The sequence below is a fragment of the Tasmannia lanceolata genome, unplaced genomic scaffold, assembly GCF_043159265.1.
Source record: "Tasmannia lanceolata isolate RefF3 unplaced genomic scaffold, GAP_Taslan_0.1 ptg000008l, whole genome shotgun sequence".
In the NCBI taxonomy this organism is placed as follows: domain Eukaryota; kingdom Viridiplantae; phylum Streptophyta; class Magnoliopsida; order Canellales; family Winteraceae; genus Tasmannia; species Tasmannia lanceolata.
Window position 1 is genome coordinate 22,947,976 of NW_027518685.1, and position 25,536 is coordinate 22,973,511.

General features: G+C 39.2%; 2 protein-coding genes across 3 annotated transcripts; one reads left to right on the forward strand and one right to left on the reverse strand.

The window, feature by feature from the left end:
• Positions 1-433: 433 nt before the first annotated feature.
• Positions 434-15,789, forward strand: AE7 (MIP18 family protein (DUF59)). The gene is made up of 6 exons (XM_077388677.1): positions 434-688; positions 8,478-8,644; positions 11,085-11,190; positions 11,306-11,405; positions 15,014-15,059; positions 15,150-15,789. The coding sequence occupies exons 2-6, from the start codon at positions 8,521-8,523 to the stop codon at positions 15,248-15,250; spliced, it is 477 nt and encodes a 158-aa protein (XP_077244792.1). The 5' UTR covers positions 434-688; positions 8,478-8,520; the 3' UTR covers positions 15,251-15,789.
• A 1,348-nt stretch (positions 15,790-17,137) lies between these two features.
• LOC143884855 (cellulose synthase-like protein D3) lies at positions 17,138-24,345 on the reverse strand. Of its 2 annotated transcripts, none has more exons than XM_077388675.1 (4): positions 23,967-24,345; positions 22,002-22,915; positions 20,079-20,877; positions 17,138-19,207 (listed from the first exon to the last, which is right to left on the reverse strand). In XM_077388675.1, the coding sequence occupies exons 2-4, from the start codon at positions 22,877-22,879 to the stop codon at positions 17,459-17,461; spliced, it is 3,426 nt and encodes a 1,141-aa protein (XP_077244790.1). In that variant the 5' UTR covers positions 22,880-22,915; positions 23,967-24,345; the 3' UTR covers positions 17,138-17,458. The 2 variants fall into 2 exon arrangements, with proteins under 2 accessions (XP_077244790.1, XP_077244789.1); XM_077388674.1 differs by having other exon boundaries at positions 23,797-24,345.
• Positions 24,346-25,536: the final 1,191 nt, after the last annotated feature.

Here is a 25,536-nt window from a genome sequence, read left to right on the forward strand (position 1 = left end):
TTAGTTGATATTTTGAACTGGATCACATCCTTAGATTTCCAAATCAGCTACAACAGTGCAAAAAAATTTGATTTTCAAATCTTATCTGTTTTTTTGCACTGTTTTAGCTGATTTGAAAATCTAAGGATATGATCCAGTTCAAAATATCAACTAAATCCAAATCTAAATCTCACGGGTATCCAAACGTGGCCCTATATATCGGAGGGCGATCACCCTGGGGGCATGATTTTTTGGACATAACCTATTTACGTGGTGGATACACACTTGCCAGATCCAGAGAGAGAGAGAGAAGAGAGAGAGGGTGCATTTTGTACATTACCGGCGTGTGTTAGACTCGTGCGCCACACGGTCAAACGTATACACGGAAAATACACCGAAACACAATCGCACCCTCTCGTTGCCTCTCATATGTATACACCATTCTTCTGTATAACTCGCAGGGAGAGGGAAAGGGCTGTTTGCCTGTTTCATTCATTAGGTCAAAGAGAAGCAGAAATGGAGACTGTTTCTCTTTCTCTTTGACCTTCAAAAGCTGAAAAATTTTCCCAACAAAATCCACGCAAAACCCCTCTCGATTTTCTTCGTTTTTCTCTCTCAACTATTTGGCAATAAAGTTCTATTCTTTTTCCTAATTTCGTACCTGATTCTGGTGCGATTGCGTTTTCTAGGGCAAAATCTGTACTTTAATGTAAGTTTCAATCCCATCGTTTGATTGACTCTATTTTTTAATTTTTATTTTGGATTGATTCGTTGTATTTGCATTATAATTAGCCATCTGATTCGGATTTCCATGGAATTATATATTTCAGAGTTAGAATATAGCATTTTTTTTCGTGTCCTAGGGTTTTGATTTGATTTTCTAGGGTTTTGGTCCGTAGTGGAGCCTGCGATTTGGATTTTTTTGGAAAAGTTTGGAATGGAAACATATTTCTAATTTTTCTCACTTTTTTACACATAAAAAAGATGATTTGAACCAACACTATTCAATTTCTACGTTAGACGTACCTTCAATTTATGATAATATCCCTCTAAACTAGACATAATCAAATCATTTGCCTCAAAATTATAGAAAGAAAAAAAAAATTATAAGAAAAAAAACCCATCAGAAATATTTTTCTAGCAATCCAAACAGGGCCTTAGATTGATGCCATGATTTTTTCTTCTGTAAATTGGAATTGCTATTATACTGGTTGATTGTTTTTTTTTTTAGCTTTTGATGCTCTGAATTGCTGCTGAACTTGATACCAATGTTCGTACTTTCTGTTGTATGTTTTGGAATTTTCTTGACAGATAGAGACCTACCTGTTATATTATTCAGTTCTCATGAACTTTTGTTTGTCGATGAAATTTAGCTGGCGATTTTTGCCTGCATTGGGACCAACTTGAATATTGGATCATCCAAATGAAAACCTTCATTAGACAAATCCTATTTAACCATTGGAATGGGAGTTTGATTAGTTAAATGGAGGTTTGTGATTGAACTTGCTTCTAACTTCTGCTTACCAGCTGAAAAGTCTGGCAGAAAAGGGATGTAGAATCGAGAGATCTAGGGTTAGGATCCATTCATTGGACACACATCAGATGAACGATCTAGATCACACAGTTAACATGTTAAAGTGCTTGGTTCTAAAAGAAGAAAAAGGTGGTGCTTTTCATATTTGAGTTTTTATACGTTGGTGGTCGTGGGAGTAGTACATACAACTAAAAATGAATTAGGGTATGCTCCCCAGAGAGTACATACAACCCGTACAGGTGTGGCTCTCTGGCTTAAAGTCTTGGGTATTCTCCCCAGAGATGAGAGTCTGAATCCCCCTGGGCTTACCTGATGCGCGTGGTTTACGGGTGATTGCACGCATCCGGAGGGAATTAGTCCCGCTCTACAAAGTGGGGTAGGGACACCCTAAGTCATCAAAAAAAAAAAAAAAGAATTAGGCCCCACGTGCATGATTGGTTGATCTAAACCATTCACGTGTTGGTCTACGCCTATGAGTATCGTTCACCACAGAAAACTCATCATGTGTATCCCATTGTTTAAACTTAGGCCCGGTTTGGATTGCAATAATTTTGTGGAAAGGAAAATTATTTCCAAACTTCCCTACTTTTTTTACACACGGAAAAAGATCATCGGAAACAAACCTATTCAATTTTTTTGTTCAGAGGGACTTTTTGTTTATGATGGTACCCCTCATATCATTTCCCTCTAAATCGTGGAAAGAAAAATTTTTCCCAAGGAAAAAAATTCATCATAAATATTTGCATGCAATCCAAAAAGGGGCTTGTTGGAAATTTATCTGCAACACGTGTATCATTAATTGTAAGTTAATCTATCAACTGTGTATTGATAATATGTATGCAAATATGTTAATAATTATAATGTAATGTATAATATAAGAAAATACATAATAAATCAATGTACCTGATAAATTAATGAATACGTATCTACTTGAAATTGGTAATAAGTCACAGTATCATCGCATGATAATTCTAATACACTGTTAAAGGAAAATGATACGACAGCACAACTTCTTAACAAGGGCTCTTAGTGCCATGTATCTTGTTTCTTGAAGCTGTTTTCAAATATGGAAGTTGAAAGTTTAGATGCAATATAACAACCAATAATATACTGAGGGTGAAAAAACAAACAAAATAATTCAACTTAAGTACGTACCTCATTTTGCCCAAATCTTATTTGTAGTGACAAACATGCAACGATGACTGTAATCATATAAACATAAGTAGATGAGTTATGTTTATCAGTTGAGACACGATACAAAATCAACCTTCTTTAAGGCAAAACCACCCCCCTACTATGAAGCAGCGGTGCAGACAAGGTTGAATACAATTGCCTCCAAGATACAATAACTCTTGGCTTTGAAATCGCGCTCTCACAGAATCAACAACCACGAGAATACACTGTGTTGTGTGTGCCTTGATCACTAGAGAAATAATAAAGAAGTAGAACTCATTTGATACACAAGGACGAGAAAACATAACCCTAGATAGAGGTCGGGTTCGGGATGTCCAAGGTCTCAACCTCTTAACCCCAACCAAACCCGAAATTAAATCGGGTTGGTTTTTCCCAACCCTAACCCAACCCAGCCCAGCCTGAGAAAATGCCAAACCCAATAACCCATGCCGAGCCAAAATGGGGTTCAGCAGCAAAGTTAAAACAGAAAGGACAAGGTGAACTGGCTCATTATTAAAATAGTAGTGCAAATATCAGTAACTATATAATCCCTCTCCTTCCCCCCCTCTCTCGATCACCAAGCAATAACAAAGCTCGACCCTTTGTTTTTTCTCTCAAAACCCTAATTGTTTGTCAAATAAGAACATTTTCCATCAATAGTGATTCAATCCGAGAAACCCAAGTTGTGGTCTTCGTTGAATTCGAAGCTGTAAGTACAATCTAAGCATTATTTTTTAATTTTTTTTCCTTTGAATTACAACGTTTGGGGGAAAGTCTGTTCCTTTTTTTGTTTATTGCTTTTGTTAGTTAGTTGCAATCAATAGATTTCACCATGGATTCCTTGTTCTTGATATTGAAATCCTTCATACCAGCAACTATTCTTTTGTCTAGGGTTTCTTTATTTCATTTTGTTTCCTTTTCCCCAAGTCGGTTTTGCTGTTTTTTTTTTCTAAGATGTTTAAATGGTTTTGCTTTCTTGGGTGTGGATTATTGTATTTGGAATTAGTTTTTACCATATAGAACTCAACTCAACAAAGCCTTTGTCCCGTATAGAAGTGTTTAAAAAAGGTAAGGGCCCGTTTGGATACCTCCTATTTTGTATTTGGATTTGGAATTGAGTTTTGAATATGAATTGAATAGATCCGGCAGCTCATGTAGAGGAAGAGAGAGAGGGAAGGGCGTATTTCCTAGTGGAAGGGAGAGGTTGAGGAACAAAGAGGGTGAAGAAAATTGTCAGATGTGTGGATTTCCAATTTCTTATTTCCACAGCTTATTTAGAAATCTGATTTTTTTCACTGTCACCTGCTGAATTAGAAATCCAATAATTTGATCCGATCCAAATTTCTATATAAAAAAAAAATTACAATGCAAAAAGGGCTGCAACTGTGAGAAATCCAAATCCAAATCTTTTCGGCATCCAAACTAGCCCTAAAGGTTTGGTAGACTTGTGATTTTAGTTTTAACTGAAATGGTTCCGTTGGGTAATTTCTCTAAGGGTCTGTTCGGTTGCGTGGCATGTAGAGTAGTGGAAAAGTAGTCAACAGGGAGGAGACGAGCATTGGATTTGCCTGGAATTACCTTGGAGAATCGTGGTAAGTAGTGCTTGGTTGGGGGGCGTAGACTTGGAGAGAAGGGGAATATGTAGGGGGTGTCATTACCAATATATATATATATATATATATATATATATATATATATATATATATATATATATATATAGAGAGAGAGAGAGAGAGAGAGAGAGAGAGAGAGAGAGAGAGAGAAATCACCATTCCCAAGAAATTCAAGCAAAATTCCACCTTTTTTCGTGGATTTTGGCTTGGATGATGTTATAAGGAGGGGATGTGATGACTAAATCCGGCAACCTACAATGGCAAGATGCATCCTTATCAAAAAGGTCAGGGGAGAAGACAAGCCTCCACTAGTGACCTCAAAACTGATAATATCTTTGGAGGAAATGCTCACCGGCACTTCTCCAGTTACCTGGAACAAAAGGATGATGACGCCACCTAAAAATTTCAAACTGGAAAACTGGGCAGAATGACAATTACCAGCGAGAATTAAAATGGCATCTGTCTCTCTGGACATCAACAAAAGAAAGTTTGGAAAAACACCCAAAAAATCCTGCGATAACCCAGGAACGGTGAAAGAAATTCTGGAAGCAAAACCCCTCCCACCACCTCCAACCCTAACGGATTTCTTGGAAAGAAAATTTGGTAGAGTCCCGAGTCCCCACAACCCAAATGGCTGGGATTAGTGAGAGGTTGATGGTGAAACTTGAAAAGGAAAGACTTGAGCACAAAGAAATAGAAGGCTCCAAAAATAACATGCCCTGGTCAACTTTCACCCTGGAAAAAAAAGAATAGGAAAATGCCACTTACCAAAATTTCAAAATTCCAGAAGGCCTTCACCCTCCCACCCAGTTCCCAACCCAATCAGGACCTAACCAGCCATGTAGTGCCCTCTTTGCTCAGAAAACTGCCTCTACGACCTTTAACCTAATAGGATACTTTCTTGGTAAAAGACCATACTTCCATTATTGAAAGATAACAAGAAAATGACAGCTTCGAGGAGAGATCCGGCTCTTTACTTTGAGCAGCGGGTTCTTCCTCGTCAAGATCACCTGCATAGAAGACTGCAAATAGGTTCTACAATCAAATGATTGCTCATTCCCTGGAAGGCCCCCCTCATCTTACGAAAATGGTCACCGAAAAATTCATTAGAAAAACTATCTGTCTCAGTAGTTCCGATTTGGATCTGGATGCCAAGTCTTCCACTGCAATTCTGGAGCCCGAAGGGAATTAGTAAAATAGCAAGCAAGATTGGGAGGCCTTTGTTCATGGGCTCTCAAACCTCTGATGCAGCCAGGCTTAACTATGCTTGGCTATGTATAGAGGCGGAAGCAGAGGCAAACTACCCAAAGTTCATACCATTCCATTCACCTCCACCTCCAGGAGATCATCTGCTTGCAACACTTGTATAAACTCGAGTCATTCAAATGATCACTGCCCAAAAAAGGAGAGATCCAAGGAACCAAAGATTCACCAAGAATGGAGACCCATTGCAAACAACAAGAAGGCAAACCCTAAAAGAATGATGGACCAAGGAGAAGAGAATCAGAGAGAAATTACACAGGCCAAACCAACACCAAACCACAAGCTCTGAAGAAAGAAACCGAGGTCCAAAAGCAACTTTTCCTAAAGAACACCTTTACCATTATGGAAAGACAATCAAGAGGTGGACTCTGAAACGGAGGATATTGATCAAAGTGAGATAGACGATTCCTCTAATGATGAAGCAGAAACTTCTGAAATTGAAGACTCGAATATGGAGGAAGGAAACACAGGCAACCTCCACCAAGAAAATTCTCTGGCACCCATCCATGATGAGAAGAGATGAAATATTGAAATCGAAGAAGAGCCAGAGGAACATGAGCTGGGTCAGGAGATGATAGCCCTCCTCCCACAGAGGACAAACCACCCTCCTCCCACAGAGGACAAACCACCAAAGACAGAGGACAAAACACGAAGAACAAACCACCAGAAGTTGAGGAAGAGCTAAAGAATTAGGAAATTGAGTCAGAATATGATAGACCTCCAGGAACATTAGGGGCGTCAAGTTCTTGTTACAGAGAGTCTTTCTTGGATCATATGAGTCCTTTTGTTTTCCTTATCTAGTTTCTCAAGGATAGGGATGTTGATTTCCATTCTTATATGTATCATCTTTCTTTTCATTTAAGAAACTGATAGGGGTCCTCGCCAAACCCCAACTTACCTACGCCAAAGAACGGAATGCCACATCAACCTACACGCAATAATTACCCAGAAGATATTGAGTATTGACCACCAAACGGGGAATTTTGCTAACATGGCACCCAAATGCCAAGCAAAGTCCCCAAGCCTCCTTTGTTTTTGTGCAACCAAACATACCCAAAAGGATGTGTGTTAGAAGTGACGCAGTTATCAGGGATGACGAATGTAGGTCATTTGACACGATTGGGTTAAATATGCTGATTTATTTTTGGACGGGTCAAATTATGAAATGGAGAGTAAAATGGGAAATTTGGATGGTAAAACCACAATACCCTAAAGTTTGTGAGTGGGATTCATATTAAGCAGATATCTATATTTATGTAGCTTGACGTAATTCCTAGAGTATGATCTAATAGTCATAAATGTGGTGCTCATTGTGCATGGGATTGTAGGCTTCAAGTATAAGCATGCAAAGGTTTATATTACTTAATAAAGTTTTCTGTAACCGTTACTAGCTAAGAATAAATGTTGTGATGCATATTTATATCCACATACCTTTGTTATTTACTAGCCGTAGCCGACATCTTCTAATATGGAAGTAGAAGGAAAGGAGTATAGATTCCCATTTCTTTACTTCCATGTTTCTCTTGATATGAGAGGAAAGTCAAACAACGCAAGGCCGCTTGCATTTGGAAAATTTACAGCCGACAAGGTCTGCCATGTGAATAGTAAATGGAAACCAAAGACTACTAGGAAATGTTTAATTTGTCTTTCTTAATTTCTTTTCCCCATTTTTGGTGCATCCAAATGGACCCTTAAGATTCCATCTGAGAAGTAAATCTTTGATTGATTTAGGGAATGCCTAGCTCGCTCCAAAGTTGAAACCATCTAGGTATTCTTTTCCAAATCCAGTTACTGACTTTGTAATGAACAATAAGCTTTCTGACAGACTACTCTTTGACATGACATATTGGGCATGAGGGCATCTATTGGCAAGTCCGAACTTTCTCTTTTTAAACTTGCGTTTATCTTTTCCAAGCAAGCAGTCCAGGTGAAAGCAGTGATTCAAGGTGGGACGGGTGCGATCAAAAGGTTACTACAAGAAGTTTTAGAAGAGTTATTATTGAAGTTTTTGTAGAATGATCTGTTTGTTAAAGATCCCCTAGGGTCCTGTGCCCAGACAATTTTATCTTTCTTGCCTTGAGATATACAGGACTGTTTCAAACCAGAAAGAAGCTTAGTGATACTGATTATTTCTTCCTATTTTAGGTTTCTAAATAACTCCCAAGCCCACATACTCTTTCCCTAATTCTCTCACAACATTCTGAAGCCCTAACAATTTTATTTTTTGCTGATCTTTATAGGCTCGGAAATCTATGGCATAGAGCGGATTCACATTGGATACATCATCCAAAATTTGGATCCCCTCCCCTTTACCCTCCCTAAACCTAATCCCTTCCCCAAACTCATATTTTTACCTGACAAACGGATCTCCATACCAAAGAGTCCCGACCTCATTTTTTACTTGACAAACCAATCTCCTCTAGCCTTTCTAGGGTTTTTAAATCCTCTTTCTCTATTTGTATTACTTTCTCCTTTTTTTTTATTGTTGGTTAAATTTCCTAGACAAAAGAACAATCTTGAATTCATGAAAACATAAAGATGAAATTGGGGTTCTTCTTATTCTGCTAATATACAGAATCATTAGTGCTCCACTTTTGCTTTTCTTTTTTCTTTACGTAGAACAAAAATATTACTTTCTGTTTCGTATTCATTTCATAGTTAGATACCATTAGTAAGCCTTCCCTGGTATCGAATTAAGACTAGTTATCTAAGAATTACTAGTTCTTGTGATTCCTGCATCAAGAACCTAAATCTCAATAAAAAAAGACTGTTCGAGGATAGATAGTTGTATTTTTAAATAAAATTTAATTCTCTCTGTTTGACAAATCTTGCATTTAGGTTATGACTTTTATGTAGTTAATGTATTTATTTTTCATGTGATAGTGATTTTTCTCATATATTTCTTTTTTCTACAGGAATAGTAATTTGAAGTAAAAGGTGTTTGTTCTACACTTCTAAATGATTTCCAGTTTGATTAATGCTAATCCCATCATCTATGAAAGAAAAGAGAGACGAGAGCGGAGTGAACATATTGATGCAGATGAATACGCTGTGGAACCCATCGACCAACAAGAAGTTTTTGATATCCTTTGATTTTAATTTGATTTGTGCATGCCTGTTTTGTTGCTTCTAAATAGATTTGAATGCTGATATGATTTGCACCATTCATTCTGTTTAGTTTGTAAATTTGTTATGAAATAATGGGTGGCTTCTGCATTATTGACGATAATTTGTTACCCAATTCTTCGTGCTTATAAGTTCATTCAACGCCACTTTATGAGCCTATATATTTATATTAAAGTCAGAGCTCATTTGATGTGTAAGTAGCTTAGTTATCAATTATGTTTTGGCGACCGTTCTGTTTTTTCTCCTAGATTGGAATGTTTCGGTGTTCTGTTTCGGAAAAGACGCTGCAGAAGTTTTTTTTTAATTCCAAAATATTTAGAAAAATATAAGAAACCATTGCAACAACTGAATTTAACAAAAAAGAAAAGAAAAAAAGAAGACACATTTTATTACTCAATCATCTATCAAATGTTTGTTGTGAAATTGGCTCTTGATGAACCTAAGTAATATCAAATTCGTTGCAAAACTCAATAACATTCACAAGTCATTATGGCAAATATAAATATTACAAAACATAAATAAAGTCTGAAACTGTTTATATTCATAATGTTCTCTCAAATCTCTCATCTCATGCTCGTAAGCTTGATCATCATACTTATCTGGCTGGTACCCTTCATCATCACGTCACCAGCTCCACCATCATGATCGATGTCATCATCTCCCTTGTCAACATCTGCAACATATTGTTCCACTCGTTGCCAACCTAAATCCTCTATGTTGAAAATTATAGACCCATTCTCTCTCCTATTCACTCCATCATAACGTCAAGGTTGTATCTTTAAATTCTTCTTACAAATTAACAGAAATTCTTATTAGTTTACTTTAAAGTGTGAGTCTTGTTATGGATGACCATTAATTAAAAGCAATATACCACAAAAAAAATTACCTTTCTTGAAATTTCAAGTTGTAGTGGACAAACCCTCGATTATCCAATCTCTAGTGCTCCAACCTGTTCCTCTTCACGGAGTGGGTGTGCTCGGAAGTACTTTAGTTCGTTTCTCATCATGTCACACTGCAAGTTTGGCTAAGTATCCCAATTGCAAAGCTTTGCAGTTCTGGGATGTCATACCAAGCTGTAACCACCATGCACCTGTAGTTATAAAGTTTTCAATAAGCAAAGCCTCATTAAAGTTTTCAAATAAAATGAACTTTAAAGCATTACATAAATAAATTACTTTACTTGGACCTAGCTTCGTTTGGTTGCAAATTGCCACATCCATCTCGAAGTCACCTGAGGCTTTGCCAGACTCCTTGACTTGAGCATATTGATGAAATCCTGTATGTCCGCGTCTGGTATTATTTGTTTATACAATCTACTAAGTCTTTGGTGATCTCTTTACGCCCAGAAGAGGTGGGATTAAAAAATAATGTTAGTTTAAGGAAGTAACCCACTACATGAAGGGGACTATAAAGCCACTGATCCTATACTTTATCAATAAATCTCTAGATTGGCATATACTCTGATTTCTTATTCCTCTATCTATCCCTTATGACTTCCTTGGCCTTATCTATGGCCTCATACAAATACCCCATTGGTATTGGCAGAGTATTGATGAATGAGAGAGGAGAGGTGATTTGGGCTTTCACGGGGCCATTGGTATTGCCGATGCATCAGAGGCTGAGGTGCGTGCTGTGCATCAGAGTTATTGGATAAAGGTTGTTGGGACTTGGTGGTCGTGGAAGGGGACTCACTTGACGTCATGGGCTGGCTCCAAGGTTCCCATAAGCATCCTTGGATGTTTGTCAATTTTTTTTAATAAGATAAACGATTGGAAGGGTTCATCCTCCATTGTTTTGAAGCATGTTTGGAGACCTGCCAATGGGGTAGCTGATCGCCTCTCTAGGGAGGGAGTTTCCAAAGAAGCTCTGGCGTTGTTTGATTCCCTTCCCCCTCGAGCTCTATCCTTGCTCTCTTTTTTCATTATTGTATTTTTCTATGACGATCTCCTATCTCTTCTTTGTATTGATCACCTCAGTCTTCTTTTCAATGAAATTAGCTACCATTCAAAAAAAAAAAAAAAAAAACAAATACCCCATGACATGTTTGTCTTGGTGATCTACCACACAAAGTATTCTCACCATAGGCTTACCAATGTTGAAAATGAATCTACAGTTGGTCCATAAAGAGCTACCCAATATCATTTCAACAATCAGCTGGCTAAGCTCATGTAAGACATAATTGCTAAATACTCTTCAAATGCAAACATCTTTATAAATTAACATGGTTATCTTGTGAGCTCTCTCTATGGTGTTAGCAATAATGAGGAACTATTTAACGAGAAACACTTACATAGTACATTTTGCAAGGGTAGTGGGCCATATTTAACAACTTCACACACACACACACACACATATCCTCAATTAGTATGAAATGTTTATTATCTTAACAATCTTACATCATGTTAGAGATATTAAAGATCCAGAACATCCTTATTCTTTGGAAGAACTGAAAGTGGTTTCAGAAGATGCTATTGAAGTTAATGATGAGCGAAGTCATGTTTCGTAAGTGCCGATTTCTGTTGCTTTTAAGTCGGCCTGTGCTTATAAAGTATTGCAACTCAACTTAGTTACCATGATATTTTATGTTGAATGATTAGATCACTCCCTCCTGAAACAGGGTCACATTCACGCCTACAGTTGAACATTGCAGTATGGCTACAGTTATTGGCCTTTGTATACGTGTGAAACTTATGCGCAGCCTACCTTCTCGTTACAAGGTATGACACTCTTTCCCTCATTTCATAAAACCAAAGTAGAATTAGGATTTGTGTTTGATTTAAAGGGAATATCAGCACACCAATATTTTGATATTTGAACAAACCCAGCTGTCATTTCTTCTTTAATTGGCTCCTGAGTGTTTTTTGAGAAATGTAATAACCTTTTGACAGCTCTTTAAATACTGAAGGACAAGTCAATGGAAATAATGCTAGATATTAGAGATCTTTCTATCATACATATATGATATATGCATGGTGGAATGTGTGCATGTGCTTATTGGGTCAACCTAATTTATTATTTGTTGCAATGCATTCTTTTTCCAGCAATTAATGGGCTGCAGTTAGTGGAAAGCTCTTCTTTTGTTAAGTGTTTTCTTTTTTTGTTAAGTGTTTTCTTAACGACAATCTTTTTGTTTGCTCATGACAATCAGAATAAAAGCATTCCATCTGTCACATTGGTGTAGTAAAACGGTTTCCGTGATCTTTATTTTTTCAATGGGGAGATCAATGTTTATGCTTATATATTTTATTATACCATCATTGTTTGGTTTTTTTTTATATACGGGTTGAATTTTATTAATATGAAGAGCAAACACCCATGGCCATCATTGCTTGGGATCGGAGCACAATATTGAAGGTCATTCATGGAGCCATATTTTCCTCATTCTATTCTTAGCTGGAAGAATTCTATTTTTTCGGACTTACTAGCTAGGATCTCCTATCCCAGGTGATGCACTCCCACTCCAGAACCTTCTTCCCACCATGGTTTACCAGTTCCATAACCCCATCATATTTACCTTTATTGTAAACAATTAACACACAGGAAGCCAACAACTCTATACTATGTCAGCCTTCTGATTTGCTCAGAGTCCCTTTCACTTTTCTTTTACATGAACACAAGGTTTATTTAGCATATTCATTAATGTGTGTTAAATTTATGGACAATTTGACACACATTTGTTGCAAAGCTTCATCTCTCCTCATCCACCTACGCAGATGCCTACAAATTGCTTGGATTCATATATGACCCTAACTAACTGAACTATTTGTTGGGTTCAAGTCGGTCGAATCTGGTTCGAGTACTTGGTCGAGTTTCCAAGTTCATAGAGCTATGCTTTAAGGCTTTAGAATTTTTGACCTTTTTATGTAGATCATGTTTTTTTTTTTAAAATTGACATTTATTATTCCAAAAAGCGCCAAATAAGGGACTAGTTGTCCCCTAACAAGCTACAACAATATCGCCCCCTACATACAGTAGAAGTAGCTTATATATCCATTATATGCTACCCATCCCCATTCCCCATTACATTACCTATTACCCAATAGTCTACTTGTATCGAATCCAACAAAAAAGTGCCATATTTGTGGGCCCCACCAAGTCATGATACGTGTCCGCCATGCCACACATACTTCTCCACCTCATTCCAACTGGCGATTTCGATTTTTCAAAAATCCCGCTCGAAGGCCTAGAGCTATTGTGCTACCTAACCGTACACGATAGCCATTTTCACCACCTGATCTCCGGCGCACCACCTCCAGGCTCCAGCGGCCCCCATTAAATCTGGCACCAAATCTGTTTCTTCCATCCTCTCCATTGCTATATCCAGCAACCCATGGCTGCCTCATTCAACATACCACGGGCCTCTCACTGCCTCCATGGCCTCCCCCGGCCTTCCACGACCTCCACATTTGGCAACCCACAGGCCTCCCACGGCCTCAATGTCCTTCCAGTTCCAGTCTCTCGACGGCTCCCACGACCTCGAGATCCGTCCTCCGGCCAAAAGCCAAAGGTTCTGAGTCATAGCTTTAGACAAAGCAAGACCTCCTGCCAGATCCGGCCTCCAGCCAAATCCAGTCTCCTCCCGACGACTTCCGGTCAGATCCAGCCTCCCAACCCGACAGCCAGATCCGGTCTCCCCGCCGATAAGCAAGGGAAGATTCGACATTTGGCCGCAGTACGGTGACCTTCGCAAGCTGCGGTCTCCATGGTCGCCGCCACAACCCTCTCTGTAACCACCATTCATCCAAGACCCCAACATTCTTCTCTCCTTTTCGCTCACGACCCAGATCTATTCTTTTTCGCCATTATCCACCCACCCACACAGCCAGACTCCATCACCCCCTAAGCTTAATTTCTGTGCAAGAGAGAGGAGGTTTTCATCTTGGGATATAAAGGTCTGCAAAAAGAAAATCTGATTTAATGTTTGTGGGGTTAGAAGAGAACAACCTTAGAAGGAAGAAGAAAGTCAAAAAGAAAATCTGATTTAGGGTTTGTGGGGTTAGAAGAGAAGAAGAACCCTAGAAGGAAGAAGCAAGTGAAAAAGGAGGAGCGAAAATAGAAAGGAGGCCCGGCGGATCGGCCGCCGGAAGAGGTTTTTCTCTGCTAGAGGTTTTTCTCCTTTTCTTTTCTAGAAAAATAAATATCAAACCATGTAGATCATGTTTTTTGAGCGCGATAGATTTTTCTGTGAGGACTTTTGGGTTTCCGTGGTGTTGGAAAAATGATCTACCAACCGAGTCCTGATTGTTTTAGGTGTGTTTTCGAAATGCTAGACTCTCTTTTATTGGACACTCTCCCATATAACCTGTTAAGGTATTTAATAACAATCTTATGAAAAACTTGCCTTCCCCCCCCTGATTTTGGGTTTGGTTGTGCGGTGTTGGGTTTAATTGTTGAAATTCTGTAGAAGATATTTTGCAATGGCAGCTCAGTTGTCCACCTCAAGGCATCCATGGTTGAGGGAAGCCCATACCACTGCGAAATTCGTCATCTTCATACGCTCGTCTACCAGTTTCTATGGTTCCTTACTTTTATCATTTCGATGCATAACCATCCGCACTCGCAAAGTTTTTTTTCCAGACCTTATATTTCAAGGGCTTTTTTTTAAAATCTTGTATTGGATTTCACAATTCGATAATCAATTACTAAGAAATTTAAGGTAGTTCTTGTGATATACTAAGGGGCTGTTTGGATACGCGGATTTTAGAAACCAGGTTTTTAGTTTGAAAACAGTGTAAACGAGGGTTAGAAAAGAGGGTTAGAGACAAGAGAAGAAGCGGACCAGCCGTCGTTGTTAACTCATTTTGACTTCTCTCCCCTCTTTCCATCAGCAAGAGAGTAGAAGATCCTCCCATTTTCCTGGTTTTAGAAATCTCAGGTTGCAGGAGAGATTTTTAAAACCTGATTTTCTTGCTTAAAATCCAAGAAATGCTGCCAGGACAGCACACAGCAACCTGATCATGAACCCTCTTTTACACTGATTTCAAACTAAAAACCTGTTTTCTAAAATCCGCTTATCCAAACGGCCCCTAAATGAATTTGATGAAGCCAGAATACTCTCACAACTTAATCATGATGGAAAAACAATTCTGATATGCATCGCAGAGAGTCATGCTTATGTCACTTTTTTGATGTGATTGAGCTTTATTCTGCTTTTGATAAATATCATTTTTAATTGCACATCATTCTATTTTTTAAATTTCATGCTGCTTGCATTTTGGAACCTCTCTTTGATGATTTTCTTAATGGTATTTTACCCTCTTTGTTCTCTGAAAGTGTTCATATTTTGTTCTTCTTTCTCATACAATTTCACTTGCTTCATGTTCAGGTGGATATTAGGGTAGCACCCGGAACTCATGCAACCGAAGCTGCAGGTATCTATTCATTTCTAAGATGCACTGAATTGAATTAGAGCGCGTCTTTATCCATGTTTTAATGTTGTATTTTTTGTTTTTAACTTGCAGTAAACAAACAATTAAATGATAAAGAACGAGTAGCAGCGGCTTTGGAAAACCCTAATCTCTTGGAGATGGTTGATGAGTGTCTCGCTCCGACTTATGCTTGACAGTACGACTGTCTCACAGAATCTGTGTGTGGGAAATGTGTCTCAATCAAAGGGATGATCTATTTATGGATATGTCCATACAAATATGAGCAGATAATTGAACTCCGAGGCCCGATCTTCGTCTTGAGAGGGAAATTTTGGAGTTGACTTGTGTTAGGCATCAGTAGAATCAGAAAAGAACAGGGATGAATAGTTTGAACTCTGTTCAGGTGAGGTTGCACTTTGCCTGAGAAGAGTTATTGTATGTTTCATATTGACGTATCAAAGATTCTGTAGAGGCTGAAAATGGGAAGGCCAAAGAAAAAACAATGAAATGTAACAAGTTTTAAAGCATCTGCTTCAGATAGTAACTAAATTGGATCAATTCTCTTACTAGTAACTGGTAACATTTGAAATGGTAATATCATTGGATTAATTTTAGTATTTCATAGAGAATGGTATCTCCATAATATCATTCCCAATGAACATCATTACCACCCGGGCACCGTTTGCCATGTGTTGGCCGGTGGGCAATATAAAGGTTTTTCCTTATTATTTTACTCATTTTTAAGGTGCTATCCATGTGCTAATTATGATTTACCCATATCATTTTACTCATTTTCCCGTTGCAATCCATGTGCTCATTACTAGCTAAAACATGAATTATTATCTATAATTCATTTACCATTTGTTTACAAGACACTCAACAGGTGATGGCACTCCAAAGAGGGAGCATAGGGCCTACATGTCAATAAAGCCATTTGGGTTTCAATCAGATTTTGAAAACACCTTAACAAATGTCCAAAGCACAGTCATTTCAAAAAAAAGAAGAAGGGTGAATGATATCAGGACAACCATATTTTGATATTTTCACCAACCCATCTTGTCTTTTAGTTTTTTTTTTTGATGGGTAAGCTGTGGTTAGGCGGACCCCTACCAGTATATTAAAAAAGAAAGATGATGGACCAAGATCACTTCCCAATCCTTAGTACAATGCTTAAGAGAAAGGGAAGGACAACTAGGGACAAGATACCCTTGAAGACAAACTCGACGAGCAGCAGAAAAGAGCATACACGAGATCCTTAGAGTACTGCCTTATACTCAGGTGGAACCATGTTTGCTGTGATCCAGAAGGTCTATCATCTTCTAGCTATTCCTCCTTATTCTCTTGCTTTTCCTAAACTCATAATCACTGTATGCCTCTCGTCTTTAGATATGGGTCCTGGGCTAGACACGATGGCGTCAAGAGAAGTGGATGAATCACTCTGGTTATAGAGGGAGCTTACATCCCCCATGGCCTTCAATTTTCTGAAGCTGGTTTTTGTCTTCTTCCATCTCTCCAAGGATCTCATAGGAGTTGTGGGTGGAGGGAATGAAGCGCTGGTTTAAAGAGCTGTCAAAAGGTTATTAAATTTCCCAAAAAGCTCTCACAGCCGATTAAAAGAAGAAAAGACAGTTGGGTTTGTGTAAATATCAAGATATGGTTATGCTGATAACATTTCCCAAAAAAGAAGAAGAAGGGAAATGTTATCAACACTAGTGTATTTTGATGATCACACTCCTCACTTATTAAAAGTACAGTATGGCCCGCACCATAGGATGATCCAAACCGTCCATTAGATGGGCCACACCCTAAATAGGTGGTGCCCCAAAAATTATTTCCATAGGTTGATCCTAACCCTCCGATCTATAGAGGGTTAGGATCATTCAGTCCCTCTTTGGAAAAGTTCAGGCGAAAAGGACTGTCATATATATATATATATAGTAAATGGCAGCCATACATTGCTAGAAAAAGGAATGTCCTTTACTTTTATTTTCCCAATTTTTTGTGCAACGAAATCGACCCTAATCTAGAGATTTTATGGACGGTTTGGATCATCATACAGTGTGGTCATAAGAGAGAGAGAATTGTACGCAACCAAAATTAAAATTTCAACCATTTCCCCACAACTATTCGAATCAGATGGTTCAGATCAATAATCACCTCTCAAAACTACAAACGAATAACTATTTTCATTAAAATACACATCAGATTTCAAATGGAAAAAATAAAATAAAATACAAGAACACAATCAAGAAAATTTCGCTTTAATTAGTTACAGCTGAGTGCCTGCTACTCGCCTAAAACCTTCTTGAAATTTGGCTTAGGCTGGCAATATGACCGGAGAATTCAAATTAAGGAAACTTGGCACCATTTAAATACTTCAAAACCTCGGGGCAGAATTCAAATTAAGGAAACTGGAACGATCCCCCGATCTGGGAAGCACCAGAGGGAGGGTTGATGGCCACCCAAAGGAGCGAGATTGTAATGGCGATGAGCCCAGACCAGACATACACAATCGTGGGTGTCCTCCCTCTCCTCCCCATAAGTCCTTTGGCAAAGGGGTAGAGATGGGCTAGAACCCAGAAACTGAAGAAGACACCGCCCAAGAGCCGGCTCCACTGTGGGATCTCGCTATATATGGTTCTGCTAATCCCAACAGCAATGGCAATTAGGTTCATCATCATAATAGTAATGGGCGGTATCATAAGCGAAGTCCACTTGACAACGTAGAGATCCGCAAACTCGTCATCCCCATCATCCCCACCGGATTTTGTTGTCAGAGTGAAGGATATCTCAATTCCGGCGACTACTTTCAGAAGTCCTTGAAGAACTGCAGCTAGATGTGCACTTGTACCCCCAATTAGCCAAAACTGCTCGTTCCGCCACCATTCTTCTAATTCGATTCCTGACCATTTGATCTCGAGTATGGCAAGCATACAAAGCGTTAGAGTGATGACGAGAAGGTACACGAGGAAAGTGACATTGAGAGTTTGGACTATGAATTGCCCAGAGAAGAGGGATAGAGCTGGGAGGAAACAGTAGACAATAAGGAATATGGAGGTGAATGGGTAAATCCCAACATTCAGATAAGCAATTCTCTGGAGGATTTTCATCTTTGGACTGGCGAGAAGAGCGTTGTTACGAGAGAAGAAGATTTCCACTGAACCAGTTGCCCAGCGGAGGACCTGGTGGAGTCTATCGGTGAGGTTGATTGGAGCAGTTCCCCGGAATGCATCACGTTTGGTGACACAGTAAATCGATCTCCACCCTCGATTGTGCATCCGATAACCAGTAACCACGTCTTCTGTTACAGACCCATAAATCCACCCCACACGTTGGCCCCATTCGGTTTTATCTTCGAACCAGCAGGAAATGCAACTGATTGCTTCTGCCACTGTCCCTGCATCAAGCGGCTCTCGGCAGCCAAGGAGAGTGCCTGGATTCCGGCCATTCTTCACTGCTGGGTGATCAGCAAGTGGCCGCCCTTGCCGCTCAGCTACTGGGATTGAATCAACAAGGAGAGTCGAGTTGCCAAACTTCTTAGGTAACAGTGATAGGTTCATGTTTTCTTCTTCATCGGAGTCTCCCATTCTCAATGCACGGTTTTCTTCAGAAGCAACCTTCTTATGGCGTGTAAAGCAACAACTGCAGCACCCAGGGTGGTGCTCTTTGGAGCGAGGAGGATCAAAGCCATAGAGGGCAATCCGGCGAAAGAGGCATCCAGTGCCCACATATACGGGGCCCTGGAGGCCATCAAGGGCCCGCATGTTAACGTCGAAGAAAACAGTATTGTTGTTGGCATAACGGTCTGATGGGTCAATGCCCTCGAATCTCTGTGGAAACTGGACATAGCAGATTCGGTCTCCACCTCTGTCCATCATGAAACACATGCCTTCTCTCATGGCCTGGGAGTTGTAAATATAGTGATCGCAATCAAGGTTGAGGATGAAGGGTCCATTGGACATGATGGCTGAGGCACGAACCAGGGCATTCATGGCACCGGCCTTCTTGTTGTGGTCATAACCAGGTCGCTTTTCACGGGACACGTAAACGAGTAAGGGCAGGCGAATGTCTGCCTCAGTGAGGTCGAGCAGCTTGGTGTCATCGGCGGAGCTACCTTTCAATGGTTCATCGCTTGGAGGTTTCAGCATCACCTGTAGATGGAAACATGTGATTTTCTTCTTCTCTATTTTTTGAAGGTTTCAAAATATTATTAAAGTTGAGATGTTCAGAATTCAGATACACAGATACATAGAGATTTTGATACAGTATGAGAGCATTTTCCAAGAGAAAAAAAGAGCATCTGACCATATATCTTTCTTATATCATAAAAATAAGACCATCCAACCATGTGTCACCAGTGACTATTAGTATCTACAGCATCCACACATACTTTATCCCAACAGACGTATATGGGTACCATTTTCTTTTGGTAGAAGAAGGCAGAATGCATTAATTGGGGTTTAAGATGCACAACAAAAGAGTGATTAGACACTAGCAATTGAGGTTTATATATGTGTGACATAGAATTAAGGTTTAAATAGAGGTTATACTGCTGCTGCTGCTGCTGCTACCACCACCTTCGATCCTCCAGAATGATGATCAAAGGAATAAATTACACAGAATTTCATGATGACCATGGAATTCTTCTGTATATGATTCTACTACCAATCTTCAGGTTGCTGATCCCGCTTAAAGCTCAGTTTGGTATAAAAGTCAAATACCATATCACCTTGGCAACCAGCAAGGACGGATGCAAATCATTGGACGATTAAATACACAGAATTTCAAGATGACAATAGAATTCATCTGTATAAGCTTCTACTACTAATCTTCGGGTTACTGACACTGCTAAAACTCAAGGATTAGAGAATCTAATCTACATAGTTTAATAAGGGCAAACTGTGGAAGGGCAATAAAGTATGATGTAATGGCATGCCACTAACGGAACAAAGCCTGATGCACATACCGTAAAACAATTATCATAAATTAGCCAAAATATCATGGCAGTAGCTTTAATAGTACCTGTATGATTCCAGCATGATCACCCCTAGAATGCTCAGGGCCAGGAACCATCCAAGTGCCCGGCCAATGGGTACCATCGGCCATCCATGTAGCTTTCATGACCTTCATCCTTTCAACTGGTTCATCACCTACGTTCTGTCTCTGAAGTTTCATGGCCTTAAACTCCTCTCGAGAATTATATGCATCAGATCGGCGACGGATTGAATCCGGCAGGCCGTTGATCCGGACCTTGAACTCATCATACTCACGCTTGACACGTCTCCGGTCCTTGACAAAATCTGGACGCACCTTGTTCTTGTAGGGATCCCTCGTGGAATTGAAATAACTCTCAGGGTTCCTGGGTTCAATGTTATGTTTCCGGCAGAAAGGAACCCAAAGGTTGGCAAAACTTGCCGCCTCAGCCATTGCTTCAAAGGTCAGAAGGGCCCCACCATCATCCGAAACATAACAAGCAAGCTTCTCGACAGGGTAATCAGCTGCGAGAATGGAAAGTATAGTATTTGCAGTGACCAAAGGAGGTTCTTTTTCCGGATCCGCAGTGGAGACAAAGACATCTATGCCAGGGAGATCAGATTTTCCATCAACGTAAGGCTCTTCAAACTTCTCTTTTAGAACGGCTAGGTCAGTGGAACGGTTTACAGGGCAGAGCTTGGGGAGCTGATCAAGCAGCCAGGAGAAAGCAAACCAGAGCTCACAGACAACAGACATGCCCCACAACCAGATAGCATCGTTGTTCGGGTGGTTGATTCTCCATGCCAGAAAGAGTCCAAGCACGACCATCCGAATGAAAATGAGAAGCCTGTGGGAACAGGTGTGGGTAAAGAATGCTTTATTAAGTGTTCTGATGTCATAGAAACAGGGAGAATGACATTGATGGTGCACTTTACTTTTCATATCCTAAAATAAAGAAATCAAATCTTTAACATTGTTTCCAAGCGGTTGCATCGCCTGATGCTTTCTGGTGTCATTTAAGGTAAATTAGCTTATATATATTTTGAAAATAAGTTGACGCAGGTGATTACTTGTTGCCAAGATTTTAAGGTCATTACGAGAAATTCGTGGTTGGATATTGACATTTATTAACATACAAGAATGTCAAAATTAAACAAAAAAAGCAACCAATAATATCTGCTTGTGTTGCCAAAAATGTAATAAAGTGTACTTTAGCAGGGAAGGAATTCACCTTCTCCTAAAAAAAAAAAAACACAACATAAAACTCTCTATTTTATTCTGACAAAGCCTCCCTGAAAATAAAAGCATAGAAACAGTATGACAGGACAAGAGAATTTCACCTGTGATGATGAAAATACAAAGCCTTGATACTAAAATACATTTAAAGAACTTTTCCCCTTAAATATTTGTGCCATGAAGCAAAAGGTAGCCATAGTATTTGAATCAGAAAAGAAAAAAGAAAGAAGTGAGATCTTTCACAGGAAAGATCCAAATATCCAATTGGCATGATCGAATCCCCATGCGAATGAAAGGTGCCAAATGATTGAAGCAGTAATCAAATGTGAAGCCAACCCACACACAAACATTTGCGCGCAGACTCACGCATAATGAATAACAACCATGATTATAGATAGAATCTGTGGGCAGTATGAGTCTTTTGAGATGACTTGTTATGATTCCTATCAACATATCCTAGAAATGCCTTGCAATGAAATCCATGAGACCGTGCTGAAAAGATAGACATCTTGCAAACAAATTACTCTATTTGGTGGAACAAATCAGGGGTCTGCAGCAGGAGAATGGTATAATAATTTTGAGAATCAAATACATGAATTGTCCAATGTGTACCAGATGTAGGCATCTTGGAAATTCTGTTTTACAATCCACCATCGAAATTAAAGAAGATAACAAGCAAATACAAACCGAAAAGCCAAGCTAAAATAACATAGAAAATCAGGAAGTGGATAATACCTATATGGGCTGATAATTGCTGCAGGGATCTTTAATTTGCGAGTAAGCGGCCGCCATGGCTTGTTAATAAGTTCTGATGGCGCCCCAACCTCATCATCTTTTCCATTTCCAATTCCCCCTTCCTTAGGCCAGATAGCATTTCCATACCCATAGGTCCCTTTTGTCTCAAAAAGCCACCGGTTTTGTTCAAAATCACCCGTCTGGCTCCTCACCAGCATCGACTTGGTTGACCTCATAACAGACAACCTTCTGTCCATCTTTGACGTCCCATTAGGGGGTGGCAGTGGAAGGGGTCGCTCTGTATCCATGCCCACCTCATCCCAATTTGTAGTTTTGTAGGGATCCTTACATCCGGGGCAAAACCCTTCTCCTGACTTAACTGCATCCAGATAACAATCCCTACAGATCTTGAAATCGCATTCACAGGGAAGGATGTCATTGCCACGCTCGTCCGTCATGAGCTTTGAATCACACCCAGGAACCGCACAAGAAGACCCCTTTGCACCAGCCATCTGGGGGTGATTAGCATCAGAATCAATCACCTTGTCCATGAGGTGGGCACGGGTGACACTGTTGAATCCTCCAGTGAAGAGAGAACTCGACACATACTGTTCTTCAACCTTTGCTGAGATTGACGGATCCATCGAGATCTCCATGGGCTGGTTGTCAGGGGTCGGTGGGATGTGAACTGTGTAATTCGCAAAGTCACCGCTTCCAAGTTCACTGTCAAGATCATCCCTAGAATAGCTGATGTACCTGCCCGAAGAAGTTCTCCGGCCAAAGGTGACTGATGGAGGAAGTGGAGGCTTGATCTTCTGCGAGTCAATATCCGACATCATTGATCGAGAAGAGCGTGATTTGAAAGATTTAGATTCCATCTATCAATGCTAGTGGTGGACACTGATCACCGGATCCTGAAAATTTACAGAAACACAAGCAAAATCAAGCAATGGAAAGCAGGAACTCTTCTGGGGCATTTGGATACAAGGATTTTATGATCTAGGATTGTGAAATCCTACACTTTACAAACTAAAACCTGGATTTTATAAGCTAAAACAAGCTAAAACCTAGATGGTACATTTTCTAAAGATAGTAAAATCTAGGTTTTAGCTTATAAAATCCAAGTTCTAGCTTATAGAATCTAGCCTTTAGCATGTAAAATCCAGGATTTTACAATCCTTGATTATAAAATTCATGTATCCAAACGGCCATTTAATAGTACAAGAGACTGTTTAAACTTCAACAATCTCTGCAGAAAGCTAGAAAATAAAACCGCTAAAAAATGTTCCTTTTAAATCATACACGAAACCGAAGCCTTTAAAAAAAAAAAAAAAACTATTCTCTTGGAATCACTTACATCGATGCCCTAGTATTACTACCTGTAGTAAATCTTTAATACATTGAAGAAAAATAAAAAATCTAAGAAAGTGAGGGATGCCACAAAATATAGCTTAAACTGAAAAAACTAACAGAACTGCAGGGATTCAAAGAAGATCTAAGCAGAAAATAGCTCGTCCGAAGCAATTTTATGCTGAAAAAAGAAAAGGAACTGACATTTTCCTAAAAATCCGACTGAAATCATCCCTGATGTCCAATATCTCCGTTAAAACGGGCAAAAAATCTCAACTTTCGCAAAGAATCCCAAAAATTCAGCTATTTAGACAAAATCTCTAGAGAAACGCTTCCAAAAACAGGTTATTTATCTCAATCATTGCTGTAAATGAACTATTTCCTCATCAAACTACAGCATTTTCTCAGCAGACCTAATCCAGAAAAATGAGGGTTCAAAAAGTACCTTTTATGAACTATCTAGTCCGATCCTCAAGCTTTGATCTTAGAGAAAATCTATGGTGTGTTTTAGGTTCATTTCTTCGCGGAAAACCACCATAAATGAACTATTTCCACATCAAACTAGTGCATTTTCTCAGCAGACCTAATCTAGAAAACAGAGGCTTCAAAAAGTACCTTTTTTATGTACGATCTAGTCCGATCCTCCACCAAACTTAAAGAAACCAGCTGAAATCGATTATCTGAAAGTTTCAGAATCGATATCAATCAGATGTACTCCAACTGTCTCAATCTTTGATTAGAGAAAATCTATAGCGAGTTTTAGGTTCATATCTTGGCAGAAAATCTCCAAAACCTCGTTGCAAATCTGTTAATTATTTCCTTCTTACAGAGAAAACTCAGAAAGTCGACGCATTTTCTATGCAATGGAGAGATTTTCAGACAGAGAAAAATAGATCTGGAAGAAAACGAGAGAGATTGGGTGTGAGAAAGAGAGAAATGCTGAGCTTTTTTGGACTTCTCTTCTAAAACTGAGTAGGAGAAGGCGGAAAATAGGGGGCGAAGTTTCTGAGAGAATATAGGGGGTGCTCTGGTACTGCTGTAATTTGGGCGGGTTCTTTGACCGTTCTTTTATTTTAGATGACGAAAATAACCCTGAGTTCTAGTTGAATTTCAGAGCATGCTTTAGATACCTTTTCAACGGGTCGTTTGGCTCTCGAGGTTGTTTAGACTAGACTACCTTCGGACTTTAAATTTATTTTTACTGTATTACCCCTTCAATTAAGTGCTCGTTCATGTAGGGCCACCATCGATCATGCAAATTCACAATTGATCAGGTGATCCTAACCATCTGATTAATATCTTTCAATTGAGTGTGCTCGTTTGGTTTGCCTGAATTAGGAATTTGAATTGACATCTTATTATGATTTCTATTAAAAAAAATTCTAATAAAAATTTCATTCCGACGGCGGAATCAGAATTTCACTTATTGGAGCGAAATATAGATTCCAACATTTTTTTTTTCTCCATTTTATTCTCCAATTCCTCCATTTCGTTCTACTTAGGCGGAGCAATTCGAACTCTCGACAAACTACAAGAGCATGTTTGGGTACTGTAAAAATTTTTCATGATAAACTAGTGTCTCCAGGTGATGAGAGAGGGATAGGGCCTGCCGGCCTGTGAAGTGCCTAAAAATTAGGAAATAAAAATCAAGAAACTACTTGGGTGAGAAGTGGCTAAAACTCTGGAAACACAAAACTCTATTCAAAGTAGATAAACTTTTCCTGACTTTTTTGCCACTTCTCACTCTCATCTCAGTAGCACCCCACTCAATTCTCTCTCCTACCACTTGGAGACACTAATTTATCATGAAAAAAATTTATAGCTCTGAAAGCATAGTGTAAGTGTAGACAGCTCAACGACTCATGTGAATACTCCTCAGCCCAAAGACAATCTCCCAAATACAGGTGAAGATAGGTTACAAGTCACTTGCGTAGGTGGTCAGGACCAAGGTTTTAAATTTCCATTTCGGAATGCATTTTGGTCATCGCTGAAACCGAAATTTCAGCCCAAATTTCTGAAATTTTGCAAAATTTGACGAAATCTTTCTACGGCTATTTTATTGGGGTACATTCGCCACATTTTAGTAATTTCGGGATAATATTAAATAATCATCAAGAATCGAGATTTTTTGGTGAAATCTCTTAAATTTGGGACGAAATTTTAGGATAAGCTTCGATCGAAATAA